Source organism: Erinaceus europaeus, chromosome 12 (genome assembly GCF_950295315.1).
Source record: "Erinaceus europaeus chromosome 12, mEriEur2.1, whole genome shotgun sequence".
Lineage (NCBI taxonomy): Eukaryota > Metazoa > Chordata > Mammalia > Eulipotyphla > Erinaceidae > Erinaceus > Erinaceus europaeus.
The window spans coordinates 19,967,579-19,993,984 of NC_080173.1; the positions used below are offsets into that span (position 1 = coordinate 19,967,579).

Genomic DNA, 26,406 nt, shown 5'->3' on the forward strand with positions numbered 1-26,406 from the left:
GCTTGGTAACCACATGCGCTCGATTTTCTTAATTCTTATGAATATTTTCTCTCTCTCTCTCTTTTTTTTTGTCTTTACCAGAGTACTGCTCAGCTGTGGTTTATGGTGGTGTGGAGGATTGAACCTGGGGCTTTGGAGCCTCAGGCATGAGAGTCTCTTTGCATAACCATTATGCTATCTCCCCCCCTTTTTTATGCATATTCTTTAGATGCCACCTCCTATCATATAAAAACTTTTTAGGTGAATGTTCAAGTGCTTGACAACTTGTATTGTAGCCTCTAAAATATTAGCTTGGCAATTTCTTTGGCAAATAAAAATCCTTGGGCCTTCTGTTTTGATTATTTGAAAACTGAGAAATGAGAAGAAAAATTCCAATTAAAAACTGGCCTAATTAAAAGAAATAAACCCTCTGCAATAAGGATAATTGGGCCTTGAGAGATTTATGGCTCAGTTGCCATTACTGTTCACATTTATTCAGCCCCAGACCTGGGCAAGCTCTGTTGGACACAGGCTGTGGAGTCAGACTGGGTGTCCCTGAACCTGGTGAGTGGTTTCTTTTTATGAAACTTGCTGATTGGTTTCTCTGCTATGTGTTTACTGCTTCTGGATGAACCATTATCACTTTGTGATGGGTGATTTTGTACTTTTCCATGGTCACTTAAAGGCTCGAATTTTTCTTCCTCTGCAAAACGTACTCTTTGCCTACACTCCCCTTAGAATGACGGGGTCACTGCACTTAAATGAGGATGCTGTGTGGTTTTAAGGCATTTCTTGCTTTTTAAAATGACAAGAGTATGAACCTTATAAAAACACAGCACATCTATTTAATTTATTGAAATCATCTCTCACGGGAAGAGCCTTTTTTAAAAAAAGAGCTTTCCCCTACATAATTTCAATGTGGTGGTATTGGTAACACTTGAAATTAAAATGCCACTTATATAATTCTTTAATCTTTAATAGATACAGTTATTGTCTTTAATGGCTCATTTACACCGTGCTTTATTCAGCATGCTGTAAAGTAGCTCAGGAATTAATTCCTCATAGATAGCTCTAAGCAAGCAATAAAGAAGCATTTTTTTTTGGACATGTGTTTACCACACTTGACCAAAAAAAAATGTACATTTGCTAACATATGATCGTGAACATGCTCTAAATTACAAGGTAATTACAAATCATAGCCCAATGGAGGCATCAACCATATGTAGTGCTTGAAATAACACCCACTACAAGTTACTAACCCGCTAAATAAATGTACTTTAATTAGCACATTCTTAAATATAAGAAGATTATTAATACTTGTGTGTTTCAGAATAAAATTTTCAAGGTTACATTTTGGTTTTGCACACTGTTGTGGAAAAGCTGTTTGAGACCTTCTAGAAAACAATTCCATGAGTTGTGTTACCTAAGCAATGGCAAACAGAACCATTTTTCCTCTTTTTCTGTTTGAAGAAATGATGGATGATTTCACATGGGCAACATCTGTTTCAAATTCCTTTTGGTTACTGGGTAAGAAATCTCTTCGTGGAACCATCTTTTCACCCCCTTTCTACTCCCAAAAGTGTATTTAAACATTTTCATTCTCCAAACCCAGGTTGTTAATTTCATTTATTTTCTTGATTGTGGTGGGAAAAGGCTTTACTATACTGTTTAAACTTTTTAAGGGTGGCCTTATCAGTTAGAAGAATGATTTCTGGGGGTTTGGCGGTAGCACAGTGGGTTAAGCGTACATGGTGCCAAGCTTAAGGATCAGCGTAAGGATCCTGGTTAGAGCCCTGGCTCCCCACCTGCCGGGGGGGGGGGGGGTCACTCTTCAAGTGGTGAAGCAGGTCTGCAGGTGTCTATCTTTCTCTTCCCCTCTTTTCTCCATTTCTCTCTTTCCTGTCTAACAACAACGACCGACATCAATGACAATATTAACAATAATAACTACAACAGCAATAAAACAACAAGGGCCACAAAAGGGGAAAATAAAAGAAGAATGATTTATGTTTGTACCCTACTATCTAAGGGTCCGAGGATCCATGTCACCAGTTCATCTCAGTAGACACCACCCCGGGAGGTCAGAGATGAACGGAAGATGAATCTGGAAGTTAATTTGATTATTCAAGTGTCCCCACCTTGGAGGTGATGCAAGACTGTTCTTGGAATCCTCCCTGGCAGGAAGTGGGCAGGTATGAAGCCCAGAGATGATTTGTTCTGCAATCAAACCAGCTTCTGCTATTCTGTATTGTTGTAGAACTGCTTCTGAATTTGAGTTTGTCAGGAAATGAGTCTGAGTAGATGCACAGACAAAAGTCTACTTTTTTTTTTTCAGGGGTTTTGTTTTGTTTTGCTGATGAATTCCTTCATGGGGCCAGCAGATGGAATTTATCCTTTATTCTGACTCTGCTGTGTCTTTTCTGATATGTCTGAGAGGGGGTTCTGATCTGAACCACTGTTGGTTTTCAATGATTTTAAGAATGGCAGCTTAAGTGCTCTAGATTTTAAGAATTCCTGCATGTTTGGTCTTAATTTTGGAAAGTGACATAAGCGTTTAATATATCTGTAGCAAATCAGAACCAGTGTTCTTCACTAGCTTTTCATAGGTGAGGCAGACTTCGTTTAGGGGTTAATAGAAAACATTTTAGGCTGGAAACAAAGGTCTGCCGGCACATTCAGTCTATGCACACATTGTCCACAGGCAGAATTTTTGTTTTCAGGCTGATGGCCAGTGTCTTGAATTTCTGAAATGAGATCTATGTATTTTCAGTCCTTTTATGAAAAGCATGGTACAAAATCCTTCTACTGAAGCATGGGGACTAATGCTTTTTTTTTTTTTTTTTTTTTTGCCTTCAGTGTTATTACTGGGGCTTGGCACCTGCATCACGAATTCACTGCTCCTGGAGGCCATTTTTCTCCCTTTTGATGCCTTTTTTCATTGTTGCTGTTGTGGTTATTATTGCAGTCATTGTCATTGTTGGATAGGACAGAGAGAAATCAAGGCAGGGCGGGAAGACAGGGGGAGAGAAAGAAAGATACCTGCAGGCCTGCTTCACCGCTTGTAAAGTGACACCCCTGCAGGTGGGGAGCCAGGGGCTCAGAACTGGGATCCTTATGCCAGTCCTTGTGCTTCATGCCATGTGCGCTTAACCCGTTGCACTACCACCCGACCCCCTGAAATATTTTTTACAAGATTGGAAACAGTGGATGCCTGGCTCTCAGATGGCCTAAATTTGAATTCTGCTAGTTAGGGGACTATAGGTAAGACTTTGTCCTTTTGATGCCCTAACTTCATTTTTTTATATATAGAATATGAATAATCCTACTTCTTAAGCAGGTTAATATTTTCAGGTGTTTAACATACTGACCCATGAGAAGTACTATGTAAATGTTCTTCCTTCCTCCCTCCCTTTCTTTCTTTCTTTCTTTCTTTCTTTCTTTCTTTCTTTCTTTCTTTCCTCCCCTCCAGGGTTATCTCCAGGGCTTGGTCTCTGCATTATGAATCCACTGCTCCTGGCTGTCGTTTTTTCCATTTTAAAAAAATATTTATTTTATTTATTCCCTTTTGTTGCCCTTGTTGTTTTATTGTAGTTATTATTGTTGTCGTAGTTGTTGGATAGGACAGAGAGAAATGGAGAGAGGTGGGGAAGATGGGGGAGAGAAAGATAGACACCTGCAGACCTGCTTCACCGCTTGTGAAGTGACTCCCCTGCAGGTGGGGAGTCAGGGCTCGAACTGGGATCCTCATGCCGGTCCTTGTGCTTTGCGCCAGCTTAACCTGCTGTGCTACAGCCTGACTCCCCGTTTTTTCCATTTTATTGGGTAGGACAGAGAGAAGTTGAGAGAGGATGGGGAGACAGAGAGGGAGAGAGAGAGACACTTGCAGACTTGCTTCACCGCTTGTAAAGTGTCTTCCCTGCATATGGGGAGCAAGGGGCTCGAACTCAGATCCTTGAGTGGGTCCTTGCGCTTCATACTATGTGGCTTACCTGGGTGCACCATCTTCCGGCCCCCTATAAGTGCTTTTTCAAGACAAACAAATCTTTTTTTTTGGCGGGGGGGCTTGGGGGAATGCTCAGTAAGATAAATTAGCCAGATAATTAAATTATTAACTAAATTTTAGTAATAAACTTTAGTAATACATTTTTAGTAATAAATTTTAGTATATGTTATAACCTTAAATGTAATTTAAGTTTGTATTTAATGTCTTATGTTGGTATAATTTCCAACATAATGAAAAAAGTTAGAAGAAAATAATGATTCACCAGTTGTTGTCTTTGGATTTACCAGTTGCTCACACTTGACTCATTTAAAATGAATTCATTCATTCACTCATTTTTTCCTTTTATAGTAGCCAGGGTTATGACTGGGGCTTGGTGTAGGTACTTCAAATCCACCTCTCCCTGTGGCCATTTTTTTCCTTTCTATTTCATTGGATTGGGCAGAAAGAAATTGAGAGGCAAGAGAGGGATAGAGAAGGAGAGAGAGAGAGATAGAAGCCTGCAGACCTGTTTTTACCACTTCTGAAGCATTCCCACCACCCCCAGCAGGTGGGGCATGGGGGTTTGAACCTGGGTCCTTGCTCATGGTAATGTGCACATTTACCCAGGTGTGCCACTGCGTAGTCCCTTCTTCTTTCTTTTCTTCTTTACTCCTTCCTCTCCATTCCCCCACCATCCCACCCCCCCAGCTCATTTGAAAATAACTTGGATATATTTGCCTTTTTATCCATAAGATTTCAGGATATTTTCATTTTATTGTTAATAACAAGGAGATAGTATTATTATACAATATAGTGAGACAGACTCAGGGAATTTAGTATTGATAAAACTCTTCAGTTTGCCTACAGACTGTATTTGGAGATAGTTAATTTTTCCAGTAGCGACCTTTGTAGCTACGCATATATAAAGAGTACATTGCTCCATATACATGTATATGTATATGTATATGTATATGTATATGTATATGTATATGTATATGTATATGTATATGTGTGCATATGTAGTTTACCCTAGGAGTAACTCTGTGCCACTGCATTTATTTCTGGTACAAAATCCAGGGTAGAATCACAGTTCTGTTTACTCGGATGCCCCTCTCCATTGTTTGGAACAATTTATAATATATATATATATATATATATATATTGGTCTTTCATGTCCTTGCTACTTTTTTTTTTTTGCCTCCAGGGTTATTGCTGGGGCTCAGTTCCTACACCATGAATCCACTGCTCCTGGAAGCCATTTTTTCCATTTTATTGCTCTTGTTGTTGTTATTGCTGTTGTTGGCTAGAACAGAGAGAAATTGAGAGAGAAGGGGAAGACAGAGAGAGGGAGAAAAAGATAGATACCTGCAGACCTGCTTCACAACTTGCGAAACAACCCCCCTGCAGGTGGGGAGCCGGGGGCTTGAACCGGGATCCTTGTGCACATCCTTGCGCTTCATGCCATGTGCCCTTAACCCACTGCACTTCCGCCCAGTCTCCAGGGCACATTTGTTAAAGTCTAGATCTTGTGCTTTCATCACTATGAACACTAAGAATCTTTAGAAAAGAAAGGCTTTGGGTTCAGGTGGTGGTGTACCTGCTTAAGTACACCAGTTACAGTGTACAGGGACCCAAGTTAGAGCCTCCAGTCCCCACCTGCAGGGGAAAAGCTTTGCAAGTGGTGAAACAGGGCTGCAGGTGTGTCTCTGTCTCTCTCACTCTCTATCTCCCCCTTCCCTCTCAATTTCTGACTGTCTCTATCCAACAACAGATAATAATAATGCAATAAAAATAAAAGGTAATAAAAATGAAATAAAAAGAAAGGCTTTTGAAGCAGACTGATAGATGGTGTTATTGTGAGGAAAGAATAGTGAGAAATGAAATGCTTTTGGAGCCAAGCATAAAATTATTGATGGTCTTGAACATTCTAGCGTTTAGAAGTGGCAAGAAAGGGTTAATTCTCTTAACGAAGTGCCTAGGGTACATCCTTGGAAATCTGACTGGATGAGTTACTACTCAGCCTAAAATTAAACCCCTGGCTCCTTGTCTGGTATACCAACTACTAGATCACATTTTTTCCCCCACTGATGGATACATTTTTTAATGAATTGAAAAAAGATTCCCCAGTGGTTCCTTTTGTATGAAGGAAGTAAGATAAATATTAGCAAGGAAAGGTCATTTCAGTTTCCAATATGTGGGGAGTTTATTATGATGGGCTCTGACAGATTATACCGTGCATTTCTGTCCCATAACAGAAGGTCACATTGTGCCCTTGGGTGGACATCAGGACAAACATACTTAATAAAGTTGGAGGATCTGGGAGATGAACAATTTCTAGTAGACTTTTTGGGAGCAGTTCATATTTATACAGGTATTCAGAGTAATTTTCCTCTTGTTGAGCTAATCACTCAAGGCCCACACATATTCTGAAGAGGAGTCTTTAAGTCTTTTCATCCACTGTGTTTCCTCCTCCTCCTCTTCCTCCTCCACCTTCTTCTTCTTCTTCATGATTTAATAATGATTGGCAAGATTATGGGATATGAGGGGTATAGTTCTCACCACCATATTCCATATTCCATATTCCATATTCCACCATATTCCATATTCCATATTCCACCATATTCCATATTCCACCATATTCCATATTCCACATTCCATATTCCACCCCCTCCATTGGAAGCTTCCATATTCTTTATCACTCTGGGAGTATGGACCAGAGATCTTTATGGGGTGCAGAAGGTAGGAGGTCTGGCATCTGTAATTGCTTCTCTGCTGGACATGGGTATTGACAGGTTGATCCATCCCCCAAGCCTGTTTCTGTCTTTCCCTAGTGGGTCAAGGCTCTGGGGAGGTGGAGCTCCAGGACACATTGGTGAGGTCATCTGCCCAGGGAAGTTAGGTGTTGTCATGTTAGCATCTGCAACTTGGTGTCTGAAAAAGCATTAAGATATAAAGCAGGACAATTTGTTTAATAGTCATGAACCTAAAGGTAATAATAGAGCAGTTGAAATTTGGGGTCTTCATGTTGGAAGGAGCTAGGAATTTTATTTTGGGTATATTCCAAGGGACCCACTGTGTTTCTTTTCTTTCTTTTTAAATTTATTTTCCTTTATTTAGGGATTAATGTTTTACATTTGACAGTGAATACAATAGTTTGTACATGCATATGCATAGTATTTCTCAGTTGTTCACTTAACAGTACAACCCCCACTAGGTCCTCTGTCACCCTTTTCAAGGACCTATATTCTCCCCCCACCCACCCCAGAGTCTTTTATTTTGGTGCAATACACCAACTCCACTGTGTTTCTAAGCAAACTTGTGTAATTATCTTCAGGACTCAGAGAGAGAGAGGGAGAGGGAGAGAGAGAGGGAGAGGGAGAGGGAGAGAGAGAGAGAACTCAGTTATGTTTTTAAAAAATTTTTGTATTAGTTTATTATTGGATAGAGACAGACAGAAATTGAGGGGGGAAGAGGAAATAGAGAGGGAGAGAGACAGAAAGACATCTGCAGCCTCACTTCACCACTCATGAAGCTTTCCCCCTGCAGATGGGGACCAGGGGCTTGAACCTGGATCTTTGTGCACTGTAGTGTGTGCGCTTAACCAGGTGCACCACCGCCTGGCCCCAACTCAGTTGTGTTTTGTGGTGGATTGGTGGTGGGTTCAACAGTATCCTAAAGTGATTATACTATATTTCAGGATCATTTTTTATCATATCTGCACCATTAATACTTATTGATGCATATCAGTATTCCTTTCTTATCTTCATTCCTGGGAGGGAGATACTTACTTTAGCAATATTAAATAGCTTCATAAACTTGCAAAAAAAATGAAAACAGAAACAAGCAAACTGTTTCTAAGACTTGTGAAAACTATGGTGTATTGATGGGCAGGTGGGGACAGAGAACTTTGGTGGTGGGTGTGGTGTAGAACTAGGCACTGTTATCTTCCAGTCATGTAACCCACTGCTAGTCACGAATAAGAAATGGGGTATGTTTCAGTTTTCTCTTAAGATGGATTGGTTTGGAATTGTTCAAGTTTTTAAAAAAAATTTATTATGTAAGTCCTTTGAGGTTTGTGATGACAGAAAGGTGTTTAACATCAGTTACACCATTAATAGGTATTTTTTTATATTACAATTCATTCTTGTGATGTGGGGATTGAACTCAGATTCTTTGTATTTTGATGTGACATGTTATGTCAGTAAGACCCTTGCTTTCTGCCTCCCATTAGTATTCCTTAGATTGTCTGATGTCATCTTCAGGAAAAAAAAACCAAACTAGTATAGACACAGGCCCTTTGGAATATTACTAAAATAGGATTACTAACTATCTACAAAACAGAGACCTCCTCAACTCTTCATCTGAATTATTCCAGCCTTTAGGTTCATGATTAGTCAACAGTTTGTTTGGCTCTATATGTTAACTCTTTTTTCAGCCACCAGGTTCTAGATGCTAACATGATACCAACCAGACTTCCCTGGGCAGATGACCCCAACAATGTGTCCCGGAGCCCTATGTCCCCAGGACCCTATCCCACTAGGGAAAGAGAGAGACAGGCTAGGTATATGGATCGACCTGCCAACACCCATGTTCAGCAGGGAACCAATTACAGAAGCCAGACCTTCTACCTTCTGCACCTCATAATGGTCCTGGGTCCATACTCCAGAGGGTTAAAGAATAGGAAAGCTATCAGGGGAGGGGATGGGATACGGAGTTCTGGTGGTGGGAAGTGTGTGGAGTTGTACCCCTCTTATCGTATGGTTTTTGTCAGTGTTTCCTTTTTATAAATATAAATTAAAAAAGAAAAAAAAGAACTGGGAACTGAAAACAAGGAAAGAAAGGATGAAGCTCGGACTCAGTGCGGTGTATAGCCACCAGAAATAAAGATCTCTGGGGGCAGCGGGGAGGATGGGAGAGAGTGGAGAGGTCATTCAGTCCTGGTGCATGATAGAGGAAAAGGCCCCAAGTGGGAGTGAGAATGTTCTGCAGACACCTGTCACGACAGATGAGAAATTATACACTTATGTGTTAACAACTATAGTGTAGACCATCGTTCTTCTAATGCATTTTTTTTTTTTTGGTACAAAGGAAAAGAAAATTTAAAAAGATTTGCTAAATGAGCCAACATTTTTCACTTGCGAGTATGTCCTAAAGGACACAAAATTAACTTGAACAGCTTGGTCTGTGCCTTCATGATCAGAGCAACATTACTTACAATAGCCAAGAAATGGAAATAATTCATAAATGGATGGATGGGTAAAGAAATTATGGAATATACACCTTTGTAGAGAACTCTAACTCAGCCACAAAAATATGGAAATAATTACCTTTTGTGGTATCTTAACACTAGAGGATGTGATGCCAACTTAAACAACTCTCACAGAGAAAAGTCTCACTTATATATTAAGAATGTGAACACCCAGTAGAAGAGAACAGACCCTTGGTTACAAGAAGTAAACAATAGGTGAAGGGGGACGTAGAGGAAAGTGGGTAGAAGGTACAAACCGCCAGTCAGAAGATAAGTGTGGGAAACTTAATGGACAACATGGAGATTATAGTTAACTTTGTTGCTTGACATATAAGAAAATGATTGATTGAATCATCTTAAAGAGTTCTCATAATAAGGAAAAAAATTTTTTCCCTTTTATATAGTGTCTATGTGAGAAGATGCTGGGAGTTAGCTGACTGTTGTGGAAATTATAATGGGGATGTTATATGCCTTAAACTTTTACAGTGATAAATAAATATATATATATATATGTATATATATGTAAAATTTGTATTTCTTTTTTTTTATTTAAGAAAGGATTAATTAACAAAACCATAGGGTAGGAGGGGTACAATTCCACACAATTCCCACCACCCAATGGAGATAACCCACCCCCTCCCCTGATAGCTTTCCCATTCTCTATCTCTCTGGGAGCATGGATCCAGGGTCATTGAGGGTTGTAGAAGGTGGAAGGTCTGGCTTCTGTAATTGCTTCCCCGCTGAACATGGACGTTGACTGGTCGGTCCATACTCCCAGTCTGCCTCTCTCTTTCCCTAGTAGGGTGGGTCTCTGGGGAAGCAGAGCTCCAGGACACATTGGTGGGGTCTTCGATCCAGGGAAGCCTGGCCAGCATCCTGGTGGCATCTGGAACCTGGTGATTGAAAAGGGAGTTAACATACGAAGCCAAACAAATTGTTGAGCAATCATGGACCCAAAGCTTGGAATAGTGGAGAGGAAGTGTTAGGGAGGTACTCACTGCAAACTCTAGTGTACTTCTGCTTTCAGGTATATATTTTGCAGTAGTTTATGGATACGTGTGAACATAAGCTCTCTCTCACAGAAACTGGTGTATATCTAGGTTATGGGACTTTGTTAGAAAGTGAACCACCTGAGGTGAAATTAGAGTGTACTATAAAAGGAAAGGTCTTACCCGAGTAATGAAGCTGACGGGTTGTCATTCCACACGTGAAGTCTCTGGACACAGTCTGAGGTGAAGCATGTTGAGGTGGCAATCGTTGCGTTGGTTAGGTTGTGATCGGCGGATGCAATATTATTTGGTATGGATTGGGAGAGGCATACGGGAAAGTGGGCCCTATCCAAGGGTTCCAGGACTGGGGGATGTAGGGGCTCTATAGTGGAGATGTGAGGTGTCTTAGGGTTCAAAAAAGACAATCGATAGTTAATGTTATCATCACATTATTTGGTAATTGGGTTAACTTTGAAAAGTCCTTTTGTTATGGTTTGCTGTACAGTATCCAGTATCTTGTATATAGCTGTGCTATTGGATGCTTCTAATCTACTTGGTCTAGGCTTTTGAGAGAGTCTGCATATCAAATACACAGCCTATATATTAAAAAGATTCAGTTTGTGTTTTGAAAAACTTTGAGACATACAATTGATTTTCCCCCTCTCATATTAATTAACTACTGATTTATATGTCTACATTTTGCTAGGAGTGTACATAAACACCATTCCCACCACCAAAAGACTGTGACCCATCCCTCCCACCCACTCCCATCCCCCATTGGCCCAGGAAGCTGCATGTCTATCCCTCACCACAGGGTTTTTACTTTGGTGCCTTACTTACAATTTGGTCAGGTCCTGCTTTTAGTTTCCCTTTCAGATCTTCTTACTCAACTTCTGTTGATGAGTGGGATTATCTCATACTCATCTTTATGTTTCTGACTTAGCTCACTTAACATAATTCCTTCTATCTCTGTCCAAGATGGGTCAGAGAAGGTGGGTTCATTGTTCTTGATAGCTGCATAGTATTCCATTGTGTATATATACCACAGCTTTCTCAGCCACTCATCTGTTGTTGGGCACCTGGGTTGCTTCCAGCTTTTAGCTATTATGAATTGTGCTGCTATGAACATAGGAGTACACACCTCTTTTTGGTTGGGTGTTATGGAGTTCTTGGGGTATAACCCCAGGAGAGGAATTACTGGATCATATGGAAGGTCCATGTCTAGCCTTGTGAGAGTTTTCCAGACTGCTCTCCACAGAGGCTGTACCAATTTACATTCCCACCAGCAATGTAAAAGGGTTCCTCTGTCCCCACATCCTCTCCAGCATTTGTTGCTGCTGTCCTTTTTGATGTAGTAAAATTTGTATTTCTTAGTAAAATTGCAACAACTATATTCCATTAACTTAAATGATGCCAGTTAACTGGTGCAGAATCCTGTTATCTCCTCTCCATGTCCACACCTCCCAAATAGTATGGTGCATTTTACAAATGTACATGTGTTTGACAAGCTACTACTCAGCTGGCATTATAATAAAAACATTATCTTGTTACTGGAAATATATGTTGCTTTAAGAACAAAATACTTGGTGTACTGCATTTACCAAAGTAAAAGGCTCTGGGAGAGTACAGGTCCTGGAAAAGGATAACAAAGGACCTAGTGGGGGTTGTATTGTTAAGTGGACAGCTGACATGTATGTACATGTATGCATGTACAAACTATTGTATTCACTGTCAAATGTAAAACATCAATCCCCCAATAAAGGAAAAAAAAATACTAATGGTTTCCCATCTTTTTCTTCTTCCTTTCTTTCTTTCTCTCTTCCTTTCTTTCTTCCTCCCCCCTTCTTTTGATAGGCCATTCAAGCTAAGATAATTTTCTGAAACTGTAGAGATGGTTGGTTCTAGCGACAAATGGGAATTTGGAGTCACTTTGAAATACATCCTGGAATAATTGTGTTTGACTGAATCCAAATCTTATGTCGTCTCCAAGGTAAATATAATGATACCACAAACTTAGAGATGAGATCTTTACAAACCGATAAGGATTTAGCAAAATGGAGTATCCTAGAGTTGATCCTTTATAAAACATATTTTGCATTGAACTTTTTGTTATTTGGAAAATTATAGGTTTAGACATTCTGTCTTTCCTCTTTGTAATTATTTTAGTTTGGATGATGGCTATTTAGAGGGTAAAAGATGAGTTTTTTTTTTTTTTTTTTAAGGCCAACCAATTTTGTTTCACATTTGGACAAAATTGTTCAATGTGGGAGAATTGGAGTTGAAGTATCAAAGTAGATGTAGGTCAGAAATCCTTTTACTGGAGGTCTGGATTATTGAATGAAATTAAAAAAAAAACTTGTTTAATAGTTGTCCACCCATTCCCAGATATTTCTCTAGACTTACTGTTACTAAATACTTGTATGTGGGAACTTGTTGCTACTCATCCTGTATTTGGTATACAGTTGTCCAAGTAAAAAAATTATGGATCAGGGGGCCAGGTGGTGGTGTCCCTAGTTAAGTGCACACATTACAGTGCACAAGGACCCAGGTTCAAGCCCCTGGTTCCCACCTGTAGGGGGGAAGCTTCACGAGTGATGAAGCAGGGCTGCAGATATCCATCTCTTTTCCTCTATAACTCCCCCTCCCACCTCAATTTCTCTCTGTCTAATAATTGAAGAAAATGATTAACAAAGGAAAGGAAACTGTGGAGCAGGGACTTTCACCTGAGATTTGCAAATCTGCCCTTTGAGACTTGATTTGGGCTTTGTTGTTGGGATCCATTCAGGAGAACAGAAACCATTCTGATAATGTGAAACAGAAGGAATTGAATTCAGGATGGGAGAGTCAGAAAAGCTAATAGCAGGTCTGGACATAGCTTGGAGATGAGTCACAACAGGAAGCATTTGTCATCCTGGGACTGGAGGAGTAGGGAAAAAGATAGACATAGCCTATTGCAGAGGGAGCTGGATTCAAAATGGGCCCTTCTGGTAGGAACTGGCCTTGTGGAGGAGAAGTGGGGACTCCATAGAAACTGCTCAAGACGGAGCAGGTGGATATTGGGGAAGTGGCTCAGGGGTAAGATGCTGTAGTAGGTCAAGAACAGAACTTGCAGATGTGAAGCTCCTGGTTTGATCCACTGAACCACATATGCCAGAGTGGTATTTAGGTCTCTCTCTCATAACATGAGTAGATATGAGGGAGAGAGAGGGAAAGGGAGAGGGAGAGGGAGAGGGAGGGGGAGAGAGAGAGAGAGAGAGAGAGAGAGAGAGAGAGAAGGAGAGGGAGAGAGAGAGAGAGAAAAGAAAAGAGGGCCAGGTGGTGGCATACTTGGTTAAGCGCACATGTCATAGTGCACAAGGACCCAGGTTCGAGCCCCTGGTCCCCACGTGCAGGGGGAAAGCTTCTCAAGTGGTGAAGCAGGGCTGCAGGTGTCTCTCTGCCTCTCTCCCTCTCTGTCATTCCCTTCCTTCTCAATTTCTGTCTGTCTCTATCCAATAAATAAAGATAATAATAATAAAAAAAGAGATTTAAAAAATCTTAAAAAAAAAGAGAGAAGGGCAGGGCAGGGGAGGAGGGGAGGAGGGGAGGGGAGGGGAGGGGAGGAAAGGATAGGGTGCTCAGGAAGCCTGTAGGGAAGGGCCAAAATGGAGCAGAGGGCAAAATAGACCTGTACTGGGACAGGCTTCATATTTGAAACCTCTTCTCATGACAGAGAGAAAGAAAGAAAGAAAGAAAGAAAGAAAGAAAGAAAGAAAGAAAGAAAGAAAGAAAGAAAGAAAGTTAGTTCTGGTTTCTGTAATTGCTTCTCTATTGGACATTGGCATTGGCAGGTCAATTCGTATGTCCAGCCTGTTTCTATCTTTCCCTAGTGGGGTGGAGCTTTGGAGTGTCGAGGTTCCAGGACACACTGTTGAGGTTGTCTGCCCAGAGAAGTCAGGATGGAATCATGGTAGCATCTGCAGCTTGGTGTCTGGAAGGTGGCAGGACATAAATGTGAGAAAAAAATTGGTTAATGAACAGGAACCAAAAAGTAGAAGTAGAACAGATGAGATTAGGGATCTTAGGGTAGAAGAAAGCTAGGAAGTCCATTCTAGGGATGTTCCTGAGTCTGGACCCCTATCTATAGCTTCTTTTAAACATTTTTATTTTACTTTTAATTTATTTCCTTTGGATAGAGACAGAGAGAAATTGAGAGAAAAGAAGGAGATGGGAGGGAGGGAAGGGAGAGAGAGAGAGAGAGAGAGAGAGAGAGAGAGAGAGAGAGAGATTTGCAGTACTATTTTATCACACTTGAAACCCCCCCCCAAAAAAAAATGGACACCTGGGACTTGAACCTGGATCCTTGTGCACTGTCATGTGGGCACCCAGCCAGGTATGCTACCATCCAGCCTATAGCTTTTTAATTTCATGATATTGAATTCATAGATAACCCCCATTTCCTGTGAGGACAATTCACTCTATACCTTGGGGATTCATAAATAGACTTCTCACTGAGGCATGCTGCTAACTTGGAAAACTCTTAATTATAAGAAGTGTTTATTGAAAACTGAGTTAATGCACAGTGCAAAGAAGGCTTGGTTGGCCTTCAGTTTCCTGAGAGGAGGTGAGGTGGGGCGGGGGTGGGGTGGGGAAGAAATCCAGTGCTGAGCATTTCCCACCACTTTCTCCTTCTCCCCCAGGCTTGTGTTTGCCTGAGAGTGTCACTGACCTGTGTCCTGCTTTCTCTCCAGGATGAGAGTCTGTGCTAAGTCAGTGTTGCTCTCTCACTGGCTCTTTCTGGCCTACGTGTTAATGGTGTGCTGTAAGCTGATGTCCGCCTCAAGCCAGCACCTCCGGGGACACACAGGTAAGGCCTTTAAGCTCATTATGTGCCACTGAGATCAATTAATAAAACCCCTTTCAAACGTCAGAGCCCATGCTCTAGACAACAGTAGTTGACAAGAGCTTTTGATGGTGTGCAAATAACCAGAGGGAGCATGGGCTGCATCAGGGTAAAGCTGTTTAACTGTTTGATGCTTAGTGTTGTTCTTAGTATCTTTTAAAGATGGTCTTCAGATTTTTTTTTTTTTTTTTTACATATTAAGTACATTTTCATTTTTTTGTTGCGATTTTTTTCCCCCCAAGGAATTCTAGAAAACTAGCAGACTTGTCTGTATATATGTTGGCAGCAGCCGTTGAAGACAGAACATCTTCACTGATTAAGTTCATACTTCGGGGTTATTGCTATAGCTATGAAAATAGTTTTTGGGAGGAGTCGGGCAGTAGCACAGTGGGTTAAGTGCAGGTGGCGCAAAGCTCAAGGACTGGTATAAGGATCCCTGTTAGAGCCCCTGGCTCCCTACCTGCAGGGGAGTCGCTTCACAAGCAGTGAAGCAGGTCTGTAAGTGTCTGTCTTTCTCTTACCCTCTGTCTTCCCCTCCTCTCTCGATTTCTCTGTCCTATCCAACAACAACAATAAAACAAGGGCAACAAAAGGAATACATAAATAAATATTTAAAAAGAAAGAAAATAGTTTTTGGCTAATAAAACCCTTCACAAAGTATGGAGAAAACTTGATCAATAATTAAAAGAAAGAAGAGAAAAGAAAAAAAATGGTTTTTAACTTTTGCATGGGATCTAAAGTGGAATGTATCTAAAATTTTATAGAATCATTCTGGCAGTTTCTAATGAAACCCATGGCTATGCATTGCTTCTTTTGAAGAAAGATGATAATAGCCAGTGAACTATTTGTGTGTGCCTGGGTGCGTCACATGTCTATGAGTATGTGCTTTCTTCCCTGTTCCTCCTTATCACTGTTTAAAATGACATGGGCTTGGAAACTTGCCACTTGTATTTTCCTAAATGATTCATGTCTACCAATGCATTTGTTGCCAGGGAATTAATTTATTCTGTCCGCTTTGGTAATTTGAAGTGTGGCATTGCCAGGCAGGATTTGACTTCTTTCTAAAAGGGTGAAGCTCGACATGGAATCACATGTGTGCCAGGGTGGTGAAGTCTCTCTCCAGAAGGTCTTAGTGACGGAGAGGTTTCTTAGCTGCCGCCTCTACCATCAGGCATAGCAAACTCTGCTTCCCATCACTCATTCCCATGCTGTGAGAGTAAGACATAATTTTTGACTTAGATGAATTTTAGAATCTCTCACAACTCAATTTTTTTTTTCTCATCTAGCGATAGTGTCTTGAAGAGGAGAAAAATGATTGAAACTTTAATGAATCAGCATTAAATCAATACCCTTTGGCTGCTGTGGAGTGCCCATAGCTAGTTGCTTATTGTGCTGTGTGTCTTTTGATGAACTTGTTCCTCAGGATAAGGGCATTTGAAGCCATTACTCTTACCCCTTTAATACACATCTCTCTCTCTTTTTAAATTAGTGATCTAATATTGATTTATAAAATTATAAGGTAATAGGGGTGTAATTCCACACTGTTCCCACCACCAGAGTTCGGTATCTCCAACCCCTCCACTGGAAACTAGTAGTTCTTCCAGCGTCACTGATATGGGCTGACTTTATACCTATAAAGATCCACTTATATCTGTATATCTATATCTACCCACTTTTTCTGTGGTCTCCCTTCAGTTCCTTTCCAAGTCACACCTGCACTTATTACTAATTCTGAGAATACACATCTCTTTTCTTGGCGGGAGGTCGAGAGTCAGTGTAATAGACAGCCATAGCAATTCAGCTGAGTCACTTAACAACAGATTTCCAGGAACCACACTGGAGGGGTGCTTGTGTTGGAAAGTGGTTAAAAGTCACAGGAAACAGAGGATACTACTTTGCTAGAACCTTATTTGTATGGCAATCCTTGTTTAAACTTGGAAAAGATGGAAATGTGGCGATGTATCTAAATGAAGATTATAAAGGTATACACAGGAATTGTGGACAGTATCTTCCACGGAAGGAGAGACTCAGCAGTAACAAGGATGATGCAAGAAAAAGGTCTTGACAAATTCTGCTACACAGATTGACATTTTCATCCTAGAATTTCTAGATCATTTTATTTGGAGTCTCAGGACATCCTCTCTCATTTTGGTTTTCTCTTTGGTTTTGGAGGATTTCTTATTCCTTCCTTCCTTCCTTCCTTCCTTCCTTCCTTCCTTCCTTCCTTCCTTCCTTCCTCTCTCTCTCTCTCTTTCTTTCTTTCTTTCAACCAGAGCACTGTTCAGCTCTGGCTTATGGTGGTGTGGGTGACTGAACCTGGGACTTTGGAGCCTCAGGCATGAGAGACTCTTTGCATAACCATTAGGCTGTCTACCCTCCACCCTCCTGTTTTCTTCTTGGGAACTTACGTCCCTCTCATCCCAAAGCTTAACAATTGGAGGTGTCTGGACTGAGTTCCTGTAGGGGAGCTCTGTTCTCTCACTGAACTTCCTGCTGCTTGGAGAACCAGCTTCATGGAAGGACTGCCCAGCAATGAGGACTTCCTGACTGTCTGCTGAGCACGAGAACTCTTGCTTGATTTCTATTGGGAATTTTACTATCCTACAAGTTTTCTCCCCTCCCCTCCCCTCCCCTTCCCTTCCCTCCCCTCCCCTTTTCTTAGTCTCCAGGGTTATCTCTGGGGCTTGGTGCTGGTACTATGAATCTGTTGATCCCAGTGGCCATTCTTTGTCCCTCCCTATAGGTGTAGGGCCAGGGGCTTGAACTCAGATCCTTGTGTAGGTCTTTGCACTTAGTGCTATGTGTGCTTAACTGGGTGTGCCACCCCCCCCCACCCTATACTGGTTTCTTAAGCTGTGTTCCAAATGCCTAGAACTTAGTAGGTGTTATATGATTCTTAATAGGCTGATTAATTTTGTTTACCTGTCACCATCTGTTATTCTCTGCTGTGATTAAAAAATATCAAAATAATATAGGCAGTTGTGAAATATATCTTCTTATATTTTTATTGACTACCAGTTCAGTCAGATATCTACGCCCACCCAAAGCCATCAAAACCTCATTTATTCCCTTGATTCTCCCCCCAACCCCAACCCCAACCCTATTTAACATTGGAGTTCAGGGGGCTTTTTACTACAGCTTTTCCAAATCTCCATCTCTCTCTGTAACATTGTGACAGGTTTACTGTTTTGTTTATTATGTATATTTTGTATATTATAAGATATTAACAGATAATTTATTTCTTTAAAAAAGATGTATGTGTTTATGAGAGATTGGGGGAATGAGGGGAGAGAAAGAGAGAGAGAGAGAACCAGAGCACCACTCTGGCAGAGGCAATGCTGGGGACTGAACTCAGGACCTTGGGCTTGAGAGTCCACTCTATTACCTACAACACCACCTGCCATATCACACCAGCTAGTGCTTAATAGCCTTACCACAGGTTATTGAGTCACATGACTGTGGAGATTAAGAAGTCTCATGATCTATGATTTGCAAGATGGAGACCCAGAGGAATCTAAGAATTGAAGGCAGTGGATTCTAGCCTGAAGGTGAGGGTGTGAGAAGCAAGAGCATGGAGGGCGGAAGACCAGTATCTGTGCTCAGTCTCTAGGAACAAAGAACTTACCACCTTCTGCTTTCTTGTTCTGTTCAGATCCTTTATGGACTGCATGCAGCCCACCCACATTGTGGGCGGCGGGGGGGGGGGGGGGGGGGGAGGGGGGACATCTGCTTTACTCCATTCACGGATTCAAATCTTAACCTCTTCTGGAAACATCTTTGCTGACACACCTACAGATCACATTGATGTGCCAAGTGGGCACCCCATAAGCCATTCCAAGCTGACATATAAAATTTGCCATTAACCAACTTTCTCAGAAAAAAAAAAAAAGGAACGTGTGTACTAGTATGTGTGTTCACATATATATGTAACTAGTCATCATTTTCTATCTTGATTCTGCCCCATTTAGCAACGGAGTTAAGAAGTTCATTTGTGTACTTACAGATCTGCCTCTTTTAAAAAAATTTATTTCTTTATTGGGGAATTACTGTTTTACATTCAAAAGTAAATACAGTAGTTTGTACATGCATAACATTCCCCAGTTTCCCATTTAACAATACAACCCCCACTATGTCATTTATCATCCTTCATGGACCTGTATTCGATCTGCCTCTTTGTGACAGTTCATAGTTATCTGTTGGATAGATGTGTCATAGGCTATTTGGTCACTGCCAGATCTGGTGGGCATATATCTACAGCTATACGTCTCCAACGTCAGGTGAAGTCCTAGGAGAGCAATTGCTGAATTAAAGTGCATGTAAATATTATTACTGAGTATAACCTATAAGAGCTGTACAATTAGACCAAATATGCATAAGATCCTAAATGCAAAAGTTTATATATATACTATATGAGTAAATATGTCTGGATGATCCTCATCCCCCTGAAGCCTTGTTGAAACCTTTGGTGGATAATGCCCACATTGTTTGCAACCTGTGGATTCCTGGGTTATTCTGGAGTGGTCTCCATTCCAGCCAACTGGAAGGGAGATGAGCGTGTTGTCCAGGGGAGGTGTGATGAGCTGGTTTAGGAGTGGGGGCTGTACCACTGATACTGTCGGGCCATTGTTGAGAGCTTAATCTCATGGCCACACTTCACTGCAGAGGTACCTGAGAAGCACACATTTGGTTGAGGGAGAAGAGAGCACAGTTATTGGTGAATAATTTGCATTAAAAAATTTTTTTTGCTGTCAATTGGCATTAGCAAGATTCCACAGGAGTTTGTAGGCAGCTTCCTTTGAATTTCCTTCCTTCCTTCCTCCCTCCCTTCCTTCCTCCCTCCCTCCATCCCTTCCTTCCTTCCTTCCTTCCTCCCTCCCTCCCTTCCTCCTCCTCCCTCTCCCCCTTTTCCTCTTCCTTTCTTTCTTTCTTTCTTTCTTTCTTTCTTTCTTTCTTTCTTTCTTTCTTTCTTTCCTTCTTTTTTTTTCTCTCTTACTAGAGCACTGTTCAGCTCTGGCTTATGGTGGTGCAGGGGATTGAACCTGGAACGACTTGATAGAGCCTCAGGTGTGAGAGTCTGTTTGCATAACCATTATGCTATCTACCCCTGCCCCCTTTAAATTTTCTTTTATCTTTCCCCATCCCCTCCCCTTCTCTTCTCTCTCCTCCCCTCCCCTCCTCCTTTTAACTTACCTCCCTCCCTTCCTTCCTTCCTTCCTTCCTTCCTTCCTTCCTTCCTTCCTTCCTTCCTTCCTTCCTTCTTCCTCCTCCTCCCTATTTTGGGTTGACTTTTTCCAGAAAGAGAGAGCACCAAATCTTCCTCCATTGGGGTGGGGACTGGGCACAATTATGGGCCAAGCTGGTGCAGAGTGTAGGTGGGTTGTACCCCCTGCCCTGCATTAATGTTTTAGTAGTGCTAAGTGCCCTCCCCAAACGTGCAATTATTTATGTTTTACATGAAAATAAACAGCAGTGGTATGATAATGCCTCATCAGTTCTGCATACTATCAAGCTTTACTTTTTTTTTTTTTGCCAGTATTGTCATGAAGACTTATGTCTGATTATCTTTTATTATTATTATTTATTTTTCCTTTTGTTGCCCTTGTTGTTTTATTGTTGTTGTGGTTATTATTGTTGTTGATGATGTCCTTGTCATTGGATAGGACGGAGAGAAATGGAGAGAGGAGGGGAAGACAGAGGGGGAGAGAAAGAGAGACACCTGAAGACCTGATTCACCGCCTGTGAAGCGACTCCCCTGCAGGTGGGGAGCCAGGGACTAGAACTAGGGGCTCGAACCGGGATCCTTACACAGGTCCTTGGCGCTTTGCGCCACGTGCACTTAACCCACTGCACTACCGCCTGACTCCCTGTGTGATTATTTTGACTTGCATCTCTTTTCAGCTGAGAATTCTCTTAATGTACTGATAGGCAGATTGTGTTTTTTTGAGCTATTTCATCCCTTATCCATACTCCTGTTGGCACTATTGATTGTTTACTTGTTCATTTGTGAAAAGTTCTTGGTAAACTGAAGACATTGGAATTCTCCGACGAGCCCTTTCCTTTTCTTCAGGCTTCTCCCATCACTCCCATTCCAATGAAGCTGTGTATGCCAGAAGGAAGTGTGTGTGTGTGTGTGTGTGTGTGTGTGTGTGTGTGTGTGTGTGTGTGTGTAAGAGAAAGAGGGAGAGAACACAAATGAGCACAGAACATAGGCAGGGCCAGCCAATAAGATGGGAAGGAGTGACATCATCTCCCCAGACAATAACTTGGATCCACCTGCATATCAGATGTCAGGCTCAGGGGCAAAAGGAAAAAGGAAAAAAAAAAAGAAACCACCCCCCCCCCAAAAAAAAAAACACACTAGTATAGCCACAGGCCCTTTGGAATTTAACTTAAAATATGCCTACTAGCTATCTACAAAATGGAGGGGACCCCCCCACCCGTAACTCTTCATCTGCACAATTCCAGTTCTTAGGTCCATGATTGGTCAACAATTTGTTTGGCTTTGTATGTTAACTCTCTTTTCAGCCACCAGGTTCTAGATGCTACCATGATGCCAACCAGACTTCCCTGGATAGACAACCCCACCAATGTTTCCTGTAGTTCCGCTTCCCCAGAGCCCTTTTCCACTAGGGAAAGAGAAAGACAGGCTGGGAGTATGGCTCGACCTGCCAATGCCCATGTTCAGCAGGGAAACAATTACAGAAGCCAGACCTTCCACCTTCTGCACCCCACAATGATCTTGGGTCCATACTCCCAGAGGGTTGAAGAATAGGAAAGCTATGAGGGGAGGGGATGGGATACGGAGTTCTGGTGGTGGGAATTGTGTGGAGTTGTATCTCTCTTATCCTATGGTTTTGTCAATGTTTCCTTTTTATAAATAAAAAAATTAAAAAAAGGAATATGGAGGGTGTTAGAAATTTTCTCTGTGAATTTTAGGAAAAGAGTAGCCATGATCCTTGCAGTGCCCTGCAGAGTTTTCTTCTGAGAATAATGCTCACCTGATTGAAAACTCAAGGGTCTGGGGCTTGATGGTGGTGCACTTGGTTGAGTGCACATGTTTCAGTGCTCAAAGACCTGGGTTCAAACTCCCTGTCTTCACCTGAATGAAGAAAGCTTTCTAAGTGGCGAAGCAGATCTGCAGGTGTCTCTGTCTCTCTTACTCTCTGTCTCCTCCTTCCACTCTACTTCTGGCTGTCTCTATCCAATAAGTAAAAAAAATGAAAAATAAAGAAAACTCTAGGGTCAGAGTCAGTTGTAGGGTCTGTAATGAGATGCTGAGAAACGAGAGACATGTTTAAGCTTTTTGACACTGTGGGTTTCTTGAGAAAGACTAACAGTGGGAGCAAGTTGCTGAGTGTTGACTCAGAAGCCTGCATCTGAGTGTCCAGAGGGCTCTTGCCATGGTCCCATGGGCCTTGTGGTTAGTGCTGGCCAATTAAAAGAACTGTGGTCCTGGAAACCCTAGTTGGATGCTTTTAATGGCTTGGATTAGGAGAGCAGGTTTGTTGATGGTTGTGTATAAACAAAGACATATTTTAAACTCCTTCTAAGATAGGAAGAAAAAAGAAGAAAATGGGACTCTTGCCTAATGTTGAGAGGTGGAATGCTAGGTGTAGATTGAAATTTCAATTTCAACATTAACAAAACACAACAAAATTTCAAAAGTCACCTAATTTATTGAATGGCTGGTAGGAATCTTTTTTTTCTTTTTTCTTTTTTAGCAATTGACCTTATCAAGCTTCCACAAGGGATTATAGGCAGCTTCTTGTCCTTGTCCTCTGCTTTTTCTTTTTTCCTTTCCTTCTTTAAAAAAACTATTTTAACTACATGTGATTTCTTTGTTTATACATATTTGTAAATGGTTCATGCATTACGGTGGCTATGCTGTTTTCATTGTTAGTAATAGTGCTCAGAACTATTATTTTCTGTGGTTACCCATTGGGGTGATAGTTAACTAGTCACATACTATAAAGGCATTAAGGTACAGAATAACTTTTTAATACTATCGGCCATGCTATATAAACATTATTATATATGATACATAAAATGCATATTGTATGTATGTGACATATACATACATGTATGTGTTTTCATATATGCACTTTTCAGAACTTCAAATAATACTAGTGGCCTTCAGAAAAGTCATGATGCATTTCTTCATAGGAAAGCAGAAAAATACATTCTGACATTTCTGACAGCCCTATAGATAAGGTTCAGTATACCTTTGTAATAATATTGATCATGTTAGATAAACACTTTTATTTTTTTAATTTAAATTAATTTTTTAATTTTTATTTATAAAAAAGGAAACACTGACAAAAACTGCAGGATAAGAGGGGTACAACTCCACACAATTCCCACCACCAGAACTCCATATCCCATCCCCTCCCCTGATAGCTTTCCTATTCTTTAACCCTCTGGGAGTATGGACCCAAGGTCATTGTGGGATGCAGAAGGTGGAAGGTCTGGCTTCTGTAATTGCTTCCCCGCTGAACATGGGTGTTGGAAGGTCAATCCATACTGCCAGGCTGCCTCTCTCTTTCCCTAGTGAGGTTGGGATTCTGGGGAGGCAGGACTCCAGGACACATTGGTGGGGTTGTCTGTCAGGGAAGTCTGGTTGGCATCATGGTAGTTAGTATCTAGAACCTGGTGGCTGAAAAAAAAGTTAACATATAGAGCCAAACAAATTGTTGACTGATCATGAACCTAAAGGCTGGAATAGTTCAGATGACGAGTTGGAGGGTCTCTTTTATAGATAGTAGTCCTCTTTTAGTTATATTCCAAAGGGCCAATGGCTATACTAGTTTTTTTTCTTTTTTTCTTTTTTTTCCTTGAGCCTGACATCTGATATGCAGGTGGATCCAAGTTATTGTCTGGGGAGATGATGTCATAGCTGAAAAAAGGACCAGAGAGCTGGATCAGGGAAGACAGTAGCTCCCAAATATGGGAAAGGTGTATAAATATTGTTGACTGTAAACCCCATTGATTTGTTGTGATCTGGTGTTCCTTTTTCTTTTTTCTGTTTTCTAAGCATCATTGTGTTCCACAAGAGGGCAGCAAAATGTAACAGACTGGAAAGATGTTGGCAATGGGGTTTAGAGAATTATATGGAATTGATCACTCAGGGTTTTTTTTTTTTTTTTTGTGAAAGTCTTATCTGATGTAGACATAATGACATTTGCACACAAAGCACAGTACATCCTTGAGATTTATCCCTGGGAATATTTGGAGACTTCAAAACATTGAAAAGTTGCAGGTACACTCAGAACTACTTTTCTGATGTAGCTGAAAGTAGGGGAGTTGTGTCTGCTGATTTACCAGTTAATTTAAATAGTTCTGTTGTTCCCCCAAATATAGTCTGACTTGTGAGATTCCAATTCTAGAAAAATGTGTGGTGCCGACACAATGTATTTAATTTCATCAAACGTTCAGAGATAGCTGAAGTAAAGTAGACAAGAATCTGTAGTTGGATGGGATGAAAATATAATGTGCCTAGACCAGGTGACTGACTGGAAAACTGGGACTTTTCCAAAAAACTCAGACAAAAACATGGACCGGCACTTAAGAATACAGGTTTATATAATGAGAAAAAAATGATTGTTTATTCTTCACAGTGACTGGATGCAGTATTTGAATTTCTTCAGATGATTGGAAGTTGGGTAGTGGTTGCTTCATAAACTTTGGGGAACAGATTAAATTTTGCTTTATGACTTCAGAGACTAAGTGAAAAGAAAAAAGAACAAATTCAAGTTAGTCTCACAAAGGCAAGTCTTAACAAGTGGTGTTGGAAAAACCAGAGTGCTGCATGCAAAAAAAAAAATGTAGTGAGATCATTATTTGATATGCGCAGAAATTAATTAAAAGTGGATTGGAGGTTCTCTAAGTCTGAGGCCATAAACATGTAGAAGAAACCATAGGTATTACACTCGTAAACATTGACTCCAGAGATCCAGAAAGAGATTCAACTCCAATAGCAAGTGAAGATGAGAGAAAAAAAAATAAACAGATGGGCTATATCAAATTAAAAAGCTTTTGTGCATTAGAAAAAAGAACACACACACTCACACTTGCAAATCGGTACTCTGGTCTCCCTTTTTCTCTTTTCTTCTCTTTCACTAATGAATGAAAGAGAGAAGAAAGTTCCAATGAAGAATCCTTTAACAAGCACACTGTGACCCAAGGTAACTCCAGATTTCGTGGAAGGGGTCATGTCTTGTCTGATGAGTTAGGAGTTGGGTGGATATCCCAGAATTGCCTCAGTTCTGATATTTCACTCAACCTGAAACTAACAGTATGAGGTTTCATTGTTATTCAGCTTGTAGCTAATTGGTTGAGGTTTCAGTATCAATGAACCTCAATTTGTGAATTTCCTGAATGCTGCCCTAAAACACAAAGTACCTGGGTCAGAAACAAGCCTAAGTGTCAAGCTTGCTTCAATGTTCTGTTAATCCTTGTACTAGCTACAACAATGTCCTTGGGACTCAGTGTTTTCTTCTGTAAACCTGGGGTAGCAAAGATGAACATAATTTCCATGGAGTTGTAATGAATAGTTAATATCTGAGAAGTGGTCATAGTGTCTGCATAGTGAGTGCTTCACTAAGTTTGCCAGGTAAGATACCTGCCTCTTTCTGTTGAATGTATGCTTTTGTAGAGATTCCATGTGGTTCCAGTTTATAGAAATTCAGGCTTCTTGTTTTCTGGACAATAAACGATAATGCAGAACGTGTGTGTGTGTGTGTGTGTTGTGATGGGCATGTTTTGGTGCCTTCTGCTGTTTTTAATTTAAGACAGTTTGTTTGAAGAGTAGTTGTTGTGACCAATTTAGGTCCCGTGATTCTGTCTCCCACAATGACTGCAGTCTTTTCTTTGTAGGATCCCTGTGGATTCTTTGGAGTAGAGTTATTGCTTATTTTCTCTAAAAAACTTCTTTTAAAGATAAAAAATTAGGTGGATAACATCAATTCTACTACAGGAGTTCTTTTTTTTTTTCTGGTGAGGATTAAATGCAGTGCATTACTTGATAATAAGGCTGTATATGTAAGTTCATTTTTTTGAAGTTTAAAAACTGTTTATTAGTGATTTAATAATAGTTTACAAGATTATGTAATTATAGGGCTATAGTTCCACACTGTAACCACTACAGAAGTCTTGTGTCTCCCTTTTTAATAACCTCTATAGTCGCCACAAGATCTTACAGTTTCGCCTTACTTTCTCTCTCTCTCTTTAGGACTTTATTTATTTATTAATGAGAAAGATAGGAGGAGAAAGAATCAGACATCACTCTGGTACATGTGCTGCCGGGGGTTGAACTCAGGACTTCATGCTT

At 40.8% G+C, this 26,406-nt stretch overlaps 1 protein-coding gene across 3 annotated transcripts in view; it reads left to right on the top strand.

Moving 5' to 3' along the window:
* TAFA4 (TAFA chemokine like family member 4) overlaps positions 1 to 26,406 on the top strand; it is a 216,128-nt gene that overhangs the window by 53,912 nt on the left and 135,810 nt on the right. For all 3 annotated transcript variants that reach the window (XM_007523328.3, XM_060202905.1, XM_060202906.1), the window contains exons 2-3: positions 12,053 to 12,188; positions 14,929 to 15,044. In XM_007523328.3, the coding sequence (XP_007523390.2) occupies positions 12,175 to 12,188; positions 14,929 to 15,044 (130 nt within the window). In that variant the 5' untranslated portion in view covers positions 12,053 to 12,174. The remainder of the gene's footprint in view (positions 1 to 12,052; positions 12,189 to 14,928; positions 15,045 to 26,406) is intronic.